Here is an 11,441-nt window from a genome sequence, read left to right as displayed (position 1 = left end):
TCTTCTGAAGATCTGCTTCATATCTGACATTAGGAACTAATTAATTCAGTTTTAAATGCATTTTCCAACACTGAAGCTGTTATTTTCCTGTTTATTAATCTAAAGCTGCTTTGAATTAAACTGAATTATATAATCAGGGATCTGTGACACATCACAGTTTCTCATTGGTCAGATATGATTAAGACGGTTTAGTCTAATAGTTCATCACGTGTTTCTTCATTTTTAAAGATGAATAAATGTGCTTGTTTTCTGATCTGTTGTCCAGATCAAGAGTCTCTTACTCATGTGATGTGGATTAAATATTGAGACATGATGAAAAAATGAAAGCAGGAAGATCCAGAGCTACAGATTACTGACTATTGATCGATAAGATCCTCAGAGAAGAAGAAGAATCATAACACCAGAAGAAAGCAAAGAGTGTGTGAGTGAAGGTGGTTGTGAATGTGTGTAGATGTGTGTTAGTTACAGGATCAGAGAATGACACTGTTCCTCTCTCATAGTCCAGATTCACTCTCACACGATCAAGATTACGTTCAACACGAAAACCAGAACCTGAATCAAACTCTTCAAACCAATACACTCCGTCCTCATCATACCACACACTCCAGACATCAGTGTCATAGAAATCCCATCCCTTCCTCTGGTTTGATGCTGTAGTTACTCCAAGAATCCAGTCTGAACTCTGTTTAAGCTCCACATCCCAGCAGTGTGTTCCTGAGTTAAAACCCTTTGAACCCAGAACACAGGGATGAGAATCAAATCTCTCTGGATTATCAGGAAGGGATTGATTACCGCTGTATCTCACACTGGTCAGATCATCAGACAGAACGAGACGAGGATGAGCCGTGTTTGGATCCAGAATCACAGGAGCTGATGACACACAATCAACAGATCATGATCAAGAGTGAACACAACACAGATGATAATGAATTATGACACTCTCATCACTGTCAGTCATTCTCTGTCTGATTGATTCATCAAGACTGAACGTTCAATCAGAAACAGTGAGGGACACAAACTGAAAACATATTCATTTATACAATTAGTCAGAAGCTGCTTTTAATACAAAATATTACATTTAAACAGAACTTTACTCATGATTTCATGTTCAAATGAGATTATAATAATACAGAAATAATGATTATATCTTTATGATTTCCCTCACTGTTTCTCTTGTTTGAATCACAGAGCGTTTACTAAATACTATCTATTATTATTATTATTATTATTATTATTACTATTATTATTATTATTATTATTAATAATAATAATATTATTATTATTAATTAACACTAGATAGTATTCCTCCATAATGTGGTGAAATAATAATAATAATAATAATAATAAATGTTATAAAAAATAACACCAACAAAAGCTTGCTGATAAACAAACTACAACTAAAATAATTCAGTTATTTAATTATTCAGTAATTAAAGTAATTCTTAAAATAAATTATAAATATTAGATGATAATCTAAAAAAATATTCAATTGAATGATTAGAAAATGAAATATAGTTAGTTATAATTAATAATAGATTAATAGATTTTTACAGTAATAAAAAGAACAAAAACACACACAATTATTTATATTAACACACACACACACACACACACACACACTCTCTCACACTCTACTAATTGTATAATAAATGAAAAGAAAACTGCTAGAAAAGAAAAGGAATAAAATAACAGATAAGCTAGTGTTTTTTTAAGAAAACAAGTAGTTAGTAAATGAATGGAGTGCCAGTCTGAAAGGGACAAGATTTTATAAAGAATAGAATTAGAATAGAGTGTGCTAGAGTTGGAGGGAAGCGGGGCATCATGACCTCATTATTATTTATTACTCAGAGTGTACTTTGACCAGCGCACACTATAGATCAACATAATCTATATAACCCGAGAATCAAGATCTAGTCAATGTGTTTGGGAATGTTTCGAGTGGTTCTTCAGCAGTTCTTTGGGGAGGTTTAGGTGCTATATAGCACCACTGCTGTACATAAAGAAGTTTTTAACTGTGTGTGCACTTGGATGGGATTAATGCAGAACACAAATTACAAGCACGGGTTACATTATTATACTCCATTCTTCTCCAGATTTTGTAATTGTAGTTCTAATGTTCAATTCAACCTAATTTACTAATTATACATCAGATGTTTATTTATTTTTTTATTTTTTTTGACCATCGAATTGCGATGCAAGGATGGAAAATACAGAGATGAAGTGATTTATGTTATTCACACAGTAATAATTTTATAACATCACATCTGACGAGGAGGTTGCTTTTTAACAGGAACACTGAAAGTAAGGGTTTTATCTCTGTCACGGTGCATGGATCGGCTGTGTTCTCAGGTCCTGTGATTTGGTGTCTTTCATGTGGTTACATCATGCTCATTGGAATCAGCTGCTAATCAGTCCCCGCACCAGGTGTCTCACATTACCGTCAGCTACATATACTCACCTCATTCTCTCCTTCCTTGTCTGATAGTTGTTCCGGATGTTGGACTGTCTTGTTGGGTTGTCTTGGTCTTGTTCGTGTTGGATTGTTTATTTCGCCGTTGATCGTCACTGGATTGTATTCATCATGGGAGATTCACGCCACATCATCACCAGCCATCGAGCCACTGCGCCACCCAGCCGAGAGATAACATCATCACCCACGGAGTTCATCATTGTCTTCACGGAGTTTGTGTTCACCGTATCTGTCGTCAATAAATATATGTTCACACTGATTTTGCTTCCTATCACATTCATTACCATCACAATCTCATTTGCAATATATATTTTATAACAAATTAAATTTATAGTGATATATACCGGTAACTTACATGCGAGTTTAAACGGCCCGAAACTTTTCTCTCAGAAAACATTTCCTTTGACTCGCAGTGAAGATACGGAGGTTTTAACAGAGAGAACACTGAAAGTAAGTAAGTGTTTAGTCTCATATGCAAATGTATTTTATGACGCCATTATTATTTTATAACCATATTTTTGTGCTGTGCAGTCCTACACTTTCTCAGAGAGACATTTGCTTCGATTGACGATGAGGAGCAGGAAAACAGTTTACAATTATCAACAAGAGACCTAAAGTAAGGTTAAGTGTTATACCTCATTTACATCATTTTGACAAATCAAACCATTGTAGACCTGCATGTCTCATGACCAAATATCATATCGTATCTGTAGTAAGTTCGTGTGGGCAAGGAAGAGGACAAAGGGGTCGGCAGGACTGCTGACGTATTTATTAAACAGAAAATAACTTAAACTTTTCAAACACCAAATGGTGACTTCTATTCTGGCACGTTGTCCCGGCACTTCCGATTTACTCTTTCCGGTTTCGTTTCCGGCTTCGCGTCAGCAGTCCGTCTCTCTCTCGCTTGCTTCTGACTCTCCTGCCGTTTTATACTCTCTCCACGCCAATTACTAGAACCAGAAACAGGTGATGATAATTTTCGCCCAAACCACTCACTTACCGCTCGTCTCCTGATTCTCTCTCCCGCTGCAGACTTCGCTAAACCACGCCCCCCCTGCCACATACCCCCACCGCCCGACTCAGGCCGGGGAGCCATCCGGACTGCAGCCCCCCCCCCCCCATTTCTGGAGAGGAACACCCGGCCTGTGGATCACCTTGAACTTAAAAGGCTGAAGAGCTAGATACCAATGAGTGATCCGCGCGTTGGTATTCTTCATGCGGTGGAGCCACTGCAGCGGAGCGTGGTCCGAACAGAGGGTGAACTCCCGCCCCAGGAGATAATAGCGGAGGGTGAGGACGGCCCATCTGATGGCAAGGCACTCCTTTTCGATGGTGCTGTACTTAGCCTCTCTCTTCGAGAGTTTCCGGCTAATGTACAGCACCGTTCGTTCCTCTCCCTCTATCTCCTGGGACAGGACTGCCCCCAGCCCCCTGTCCGACGCGTCTGTCTGCAACAGAAAAGGGAGAGAAAAATCAGGAGAGTGTAACAACGGCCCGCCACACAGGGCAGCCTTGACCTGAGTAAAGGCCTGCTGACACGGCTCCGTCCACTGGACCGTATCTGGCACCTCCTTTTTAGTGAGGTCAGTCAAAGGGCTGGTGAGGTCCGAATAATTAGGAATAAACTGTCTATAATATCCCGCCCGCCCCAAGAACTGCCTCACCTCCTTTTTGGTCTTGGGACGTGGGCAGGTCGCAATAGTGGCTGTCTTATCAATTTGGGGACGCACCTGCCCATGCCCCAAGTGGAAGCCCAGATACCGTACTTCCACCCGCCCAATCACACACTTCTTTGGGTTGGCCGTGAGCCCCGCTCCCCTCAGCGACCTCAGGACAGCCCTCAGATGCTGCATATGCCGCTGCCAATCATTACTAAATATAATGATATCATCTAGGTAGGCAGCTGCATACGCAGCATGGGGCCGTAGGATCCTGTCCATGAGGCGCTGAAAGGTAGCTGGAGCCCCGAACAAGCCAAACGGAAGGGTAACAAATTGGTGTAATCCAAACGGCGTTGTGAAAGCTGTCTTTTCTCTGGACAATGGAGACAAGGGGATCTGCCAATAGCCCTTTGTTAAGTCCAATGTCAAATAAAAGCGAGCCGTGCCTAGCCGATCAAGCAACTCGTCAACCCGCGGCATTGGATCCGCGTCGAATTTCGACACAGCATTCACCTTGCGGTAATCTACACAGAAACGGACTGAGCCGTCCGTTTTCGGAACTAAAACTATCGGGCTCGATACGGCCGGCTGCGAACTACCACGCCCGGCTCGGTCTCGATATGGTGCTGAATCAGGTTAGTACGGCCCGGTAGGGGCGAGAAGACGTCGGCAAACTCTGCCTGCAATTTCGTTAAATCAGTGAGTTGGGACGGCGAGAGGTGATCTCCACCTGGAGCCAGGGCGAGGGATTGTGGTTTGATATTCGCCTCTGGCCCGAGATCATCCTCTCCGCCAATCACCGTTGCCAACATCACTGATTCCGCCTCATTCCATTTTTTAAGGAGATTGAGGTGGTAGATCTGACGGGACCCGTTCCTATCGGACCGTATTACCTCATAATCGAGATCTCCGACCTGTCGTGCGACCTCGAACGGTCCCTGCCACTTAGCCATTAATTTGGAGCTCGATGTTGGGAGTAATACAAGTACTTTCTCTCCCGGTGCAAATTTGCGTAACCTAGTTCCCCTGTTATACAGCTGGCTCTGGCGGTCCTGGGCTTGTAACAAATTCTCCATTGATAGCCGCCCCAATGTGTGGAGTTTTGTTCTCAAGTCCAGCACATACTGAATTTCGTTTTTGCCCTGAGATGGTCCCTCCTCCCACGTTTCTCTCAGTACGTCGAGCACCCCCCGGGACTCTTTCTAGTAGGGTTTCCCTCGACTAAAAATTTTCTGAAGACAGTTTATTTATTTTTTTATACATCTTATTGGCAACCCCCATTTTTAACCATTTAACTACCCAATAGTTTGATGCAGAAGAATATTAAAGCATCAGGAGCATCTGCGTGAAATGAAGGAGGAAACAGAGGAGCTTGACCAAAGAAAAGATGGCGCTGATAAAATACTGTCAGACAAATCTTGTGTCCAATAATAGCCCAGAGGAGACTCTCTCTGACTTCCTGTTTCTGATTATCTGAAGAGATTATCTTTAGGTCTACATCTGATATTAATACAACACCTGTTTTAATTCAGAATGGAAAACTTCGACAGGTTAAAACACAAATATTTAGGAGGGATGATTGATGATATGTTATCATGGAAAGATCATATCGATGCTCTCTGTAAAAGAACAAAGCAGAGAATCATCTTCAGTCATTCAGAGTAAGAAAGCAGATTCTTCTGTTGTTCTTTATGTCCATGATAATGAGTGAACTGCAATATTGTAACTCCATTTGGTATATGAGTTTGTCTGTTGTGCTAAAAACAAAGTTGTTTCATCAATTATAAATTTGCTCAAGGATTGTCGGTCAGCCCATTGAGAAGTTATATGATTCAGCTTATTATAAGAATTTGTTAAGACTGGCCAATAATATAGTTTCTGTTCCTAAGCATGTCCTGCGTAATGGGTTTGAATTATTATCATCAGACCGGAGGTACAGAGTCCCAAGATTGAACAAAGTTAGGCTGAAACATTCTTGTGTGCATCAGGCAATCCTAGAGTCGAATAAGAAACTTAATAAAAATCTAGCGTATTGTGAACAGTTGTATAAGTGTAGTAGGAGCGTAAGTTATAATGTGACCGAGTTTATATTTAATGTGGATTTAACATTGAAAGTTAATGTGAATAAAAACATTAGTTAGGCTACTAATCATAACACTTTCATTGTACAGAAAGAGAGTAAAGAACATTTTCACTGACTGTCTAGAGTTCAAGCACTCTCAAAAACTCCCATTAAAATCAGTATAAAATTAATATCTTACAGATTCATACAAACATCTGCACTTTGTTATTTCTGAAAAGAGAATTCGGCAGATAGAGTTATTCAGTCCGCGAGCGAGTGAAGAAACCCAGTGTTTTAGCGATGACTCATCTGAACACATCTGATTGGCCGATGCTTTCATAATCTCAACAGCATCATGTGTGATTGGTTATAATACACAGCTCTGTAGAAACGTGTCTGTTTCTGGCTCAGTGCCTGTCAGCGAACGAACACAGATCTGATTTAGAAGCTGATGATATGACTCAATGAACGTTATAATCACCCCGGTGTGATTATATTAAATATAGAAAATATTAAACAGCTATTTTTTGTCTTTTGGAAGCTGTGTGACGCCTCTGGAAGGAAGAGATGCGTTTTTAGCTGATTCTTGGAGAATATTCTTATGCTCGCTCTCTTATTCTCTGTATATAAATAAACCTAATTCAAAATATTAATTCCCCTCCTTGAACTGCCACCTTAACGTGGTGGAGGGGTTTGAGTACCCAAATGACCCTAGGAGCTATATTGTCCGGGGCTATATGCCCCTGGTAGGGTCTCCCAAGGCAAACAGGTCCTAGGCGACGGGTCAGACTAAGAGCGGTTCAGAACCCCCTTATGAGAAGACAAAATCAAAGGACCGTGACGTCGCCCGGTATGGCGCAGCCGGGGCCCCACCCTGGAGCCAGGCCCAGGGTTGGGGCTTGTATGCGAGCGCCTGGTGGCCAGGTTTCCCCCCACGGGGTCCGGCCGGACTCAGCCCGAAGGAGCGACGTGGGGCCGCCTTCCCGTGGGCTCACCACCCACAGGAGGGACCGTAAGGGGCCGGTGCTTAGACAATCGGGCGGCAGTCGAAGGAGGGGGACTCGACAGCCCGATCCCTGGACACAGAAACTAGCTTTAGGGACGTGGAACGTCACCTCACTGGCGGGGAAGGAGCCCGAGATTGTGCGTGAGGTTGAGAGGTTCCGACTAGCGATAGTCGGGCTCACCTCACGCACAGCTTGGGCTCTGGAACCACACTCCTCGAGAGAGGATGGACTCTTCACCACTCTGGAGTTGCCCATGGTGAGAGGCGGCGGGCTGGTTTGGGTTTGCTTATAGCCCCCCAGCTCAGCTGCCATGTGTTGGAGTTTACCCCGGTGAACGAGAGGGTCGCTTCCCTGCGCCTTCGGGTCGGGGATAGGTCTCTCACTGTCGTTTGTGCCTGCGGGCCGAACGGCAGTGCAGAGTACCCAGCCTTCTTGGAGTCTCTGGGAGGGGTGCTGGAAAGTGCTCCGACTGGGGACTCCGTCGTTTTACTGGGGGACTTCAACGCCCACGTGGGCAACGAAAGTGACACCTGGAGGGGCGTGTTTGGGAGGAACGGCCCCCCTGATCTGAACCCGAGCGGTGTTCAGTTATTGGACTTCTGTGCTAGTTACAGCTTGTCCATAACGAACACCATGTTCAAGCATAAGGGTGTCCATCAGTACACGTGGCACCAGGACACCCTAGGCCGTAGGTCGATGATCGACTTTGTGGTCGTTTCATCCGACCTCCGGCCGTATGTCTTGGACACTCGGGTGAAGAGAGGGGTGGAGCTGTCAACCGATCACCACCTGGTGGTGAGTTGGATCCGATGGCGGGGGAGGAAGCTGGACAGACTTGGCAGACACAAACGTACTGTGAGGGTCTTCTGGGAACGTTTGGCCGAGTCTCCTGTCAGAGAGATCTTCAACTCCCACCTCCAGCAGAGCTTCGACCGGATCCCGAGGGAGGCTCGAGATATTGAGTCCGAGTGGACCATGTTCTCCACCTCCATTGTCGAAGTGGCCGCTCGGAGCTGTGGCCGTAAGGTTTCCGGTGCCTGTCGAGGCGGCAATCCCCGAACCCGGTGGTGGACACCGGAAGTAAGGGATGCCGTCAAGCTAAAGAAGGAGTCCTATCGGGCCTGGTTGGCTTGTGGGACTCCTGAGGCAGCTGACAGGTACCGGCAGGCCAAGCGGACTACAGCCCGGGTGGTTGTGGAGGCAAAAACTCGGGCCTGGGAGGAGTTGGGTGAGGCCATGGAGAAGGACTATAAGGGGCCTCGAAGAGATTCTGGCAAACCGTCCGGCGCCTCAGGAGAGGGAAGCAGTGCCCTACCAACGCTGTTTACAGTAGAGGTGGGGAGCTGTTGACCTTAACTGGGGATGTCGTTGGACGGTGGAAGGAATACTTCGAGGATCTCCTCAATCCTGCTGTCACGTCTTCCATTGAGGAAGCAGAGGCTGAGGGCTCAGATGTGGACTCGTCCATCACCCAAGCTGAAGTCACAGAGGTAGTCAAGAAACTCCTCGGTGGCAAGGCACCGGGGGTGGATGAGATCCGCCCTGAGTACCTCAAGTCTCTGGATGTTGTGGGGCTGTCTTGGCTGACACGCCTCTGCAGCATTGCGTGGCAGTCGGGGACGGTGCCTCTGGGATGGCAGACTGGGGTGGTGGTCCCTCTTTTTAAGAAGGGGGACTGGAGGGTGTGTTCCAACTACAGGGGGATCACACTTCTCAGCCTCCCTGGGAAAGTCTATGCCAGGGTACTGGAGAGGAGAATCCGGCCGATAGTAGAACCTCGGATTCAGGAGGAACAGTGTGGTTTTCGTCCAGGCCGTGGAACACTGGACCAGCTCTATACCCTCTACAGGGTGCTGGAGGGTTCATGGGAGTTTGCCCAACCAGTCCACATGTGCTTTGTGGATTTGGAGAAGGCATTCGACTGTGTCCCTTGCGGCGGCCTGTGGAGGGTGCTCCGGGAGTATGGGGTCCGGGGCCCTTTGCTAAGGGCTATCCGGTCCCTGTACGACCGGAGCAGGAGCTTGGTTCGTATTGCCAGCAGTAAGTCAGACTTGTTCCCGGTGCGTGTTGGACTCCGGCAGGGCTGCCCTTTGTCGCCGGTTCTGTTCATGATTTTTATGGACAGAATTTCTAGGTGCAGCCAGGGGCCGGAGGGGGTCAGGTTTGGTGACAACACGATTTCGTCTCTGCTCTTTGCGGATGATGTTGTCGTGTTGGCCTCATCAAGCCAGGACCTTCAGCATGCACTGGGACGGTTTGCAGCCGAGTGTGAAGCGGCTGGGATGAGAATCAGCACCTCCAAATCCGAGGCCATGGTCCTCAGTCGGAAAAGGGTGGCTTGCCCACTTCAGGTTGGTGGAGAGTTCCTGCCTCAAGTGGAGGAGTTTAAGTATCTTGGGGTCTTGTTCACGAGTGAGGGAAGGATGGAACGGGAGATTGACAGACAGATCGGTGCAGCTTCTGCAGTAATGCGGTCGATGTACCGGTCTGTCGTGGTGAAGAAAGAGCTGAGCCGCAAGGCGAATCTATGTTCCTACTCTCACCTATGGTCATGAGCTTTGGGTCATGACCGAAAGGACAAGATCACGGATACAGGCGGCCGAAATGAGCTTTCTCCGCAGGGTGGCTGGGCGATCCCTTAGAGATAGGGTGAGAAGCTCAGTCACCCGGGAGGAGCTCAGAGTAGAGCCGCTGCTCCTCCACATCGAGAGGGGTCAGCTGAGGTGGCTCGGGCATCTGTTCCGGATGCCTCCTGGACGCCTTCCCGGGAAGGTGTTCCGGGCGCGTCCCACTGGGAGGAGACCCCGGGGAAGACCTAGGACACGCTGGAGAGACTATGTCTCCCGGCTGGCCTGGGAACGCCTCGGTGTCCCCCCTGAAAAGCTGGAGGAAGTGTCTAGGGAGAGGGAAGTCTGGGGTTCTCTGCTTAGACTGCTGCCCCCGCGACCCGGCCCCGGATAAGCGGAAGAAGTTGGATGGATGGAAAATATTAATAAATAATTAAATAAAGAATTATTAATTAAATATAAACAGTAGTTATCATTTGAGTTTTTTAGAAATGTTTCTGTCCGTCTGATCAAATAAAGAGTCTTAAAAACTGCTGAAATCACTTCTGGGTGTTTCGTGAGACTGAAAATGAAAGTGAAGCGCACTGAATTGTGGGATTGATTATTTCTAGAAGTGAGCTGCTGATTTTGGTGCAGTAGATGATCAGGTTCTTCACAGATAATGCTGAAATCTGTCAATATTGCATCATTTCCAGTGTGTGTGTATGAAGCTCAGATCTTCTGCAGTCAGACTCACTGTTCTGGACGATGTCCTGCATCTTCTTCCAGACTCTGAAGGACAGGTTCCCCAAGTAACGTGGCACATGAATCAAAGCTCCAGAAGGAGTCTGTGGATCCGGCTGTGATGAGATCTGGACTCTGGAAGAACATTCAGGATCAGAACTGAAGTGACTCTGGATCAGAAGCAGAGAGAGAGAAGATCACTCACCTTTCCATCGAGACTGGAAACTCCTGCAGAACAAACACACCATTGATCAATCAAGAACAATCAATCAACCATACATCAATAAATCAACCAACCAATCAATCAATCAACCAGTCAATCAACTAATCAATCAATCAATCAATCAATCAATCAATCAGTCAATCAGTGTATGCTGTTACATCAGACCTTCAGAAAGCAGACGTCACTGGCTTTCATCTTCTCCTCCGTGTCTTTGATTGTGTGTGAAAGAGCTGAGATGTGTCTGTTCATCTCCTCCAGCTTCTCCTTCATCATCTGCTTCTTCTGCTCCTCTTCCTCTCTCAGTGCAGTGATTGTAGCTTCTTCTTCATCTCTGAGAAACTGATGAAGCTTCTCAAACTGCTGTTTAATCTGACGCTCTGTGTGCTCAGCTTGAGACTGAAATCAAACCACATTCACTTCAATCGTCTCCATCAACACACATCAACACAATCACATCATTCAGATCTGAGAGAAACTCAGAGACAGACATAAAACAGATCCAGAAGAAGATTGATGATCGTCATCTACACAAATAATCAACTGGAGTCCATTATATTAAATATATCAGATCATAACTGTATATAGTGATCTACAGCTGTAATGAAAATGACTTTTGTTACAATCCCCTGCTCTTCAGAGATCAGAAATGGAGGCGCGATGAGTCTCCTGAACCTTTGAACCCTTTAGTTCCTCAAGAACCATTGTTTGGTATTACCAAAAATATCCTT

The 11,441-nt window shown here is 45.8% G+C and overlaps 1 protein-coding gene across 2 annotated transcripts; it reads right to left on the bottom strand.

Moving 5' to 3' along the window:
- Positions 1 to 218: 218 nt before the first annotated feature.
- Positions 219 to 11,010, bottom strand: LOC132096780 (E3 ubiquitin-protein ligase TRIM35-like). 2 transcript variants are annotated; one of them, XM_059502505.1, is made up of 4 exons: positions 10,879 to 11,010; positions 10,696 to 10,718; positions 10,504 to 10,625; positions 219 to 870 (listed from the first exon to the last, which is right to left on the bottom strand). In XM_059502505.1, the coding sequence occupies exons 1-4, from the start codon at positions 10,984 to 10,986 to the stop codon at positions 350 to 352; spliced, it is 774 nt and encodes a 257-aa protein (XP_059358488.1). In that variant the 5' UTR covers positions 10,987 to 11,010; the 3' UTR covers positions 219 to 349. The 2 variants fall into 2 exon arrangements, with proteins under 2 accessions (XP_059358488.1, XP_059358404.1); XM_059502421.1 differs by lacking the exon at positions 10,696 to 10,718 and having other exon boundaries at positions 10,504 to 10,660; positions 10,879 to 10,990.
- Between the last annotated feature and the right edge of the window lie 431 nt (positions 11,011 to 11,441).

This window comes from Carassius carassius, chromosome 1, assembly GCF_963082965.1.
Source record: "Carassius carassius chromosome 1, fCarCar2.1, whole genome shotgun sequence".
NCBI lineage: Eukaryota > Metazoa > Chordata > Actinopteri > Cypriniformes > Cyprinidae > Carassius > Carassius carassius.
Note: the sequence above shows the minus strand (reverse complement) of the source record. Positions and strands in the feature narration are given on the sequence as shown.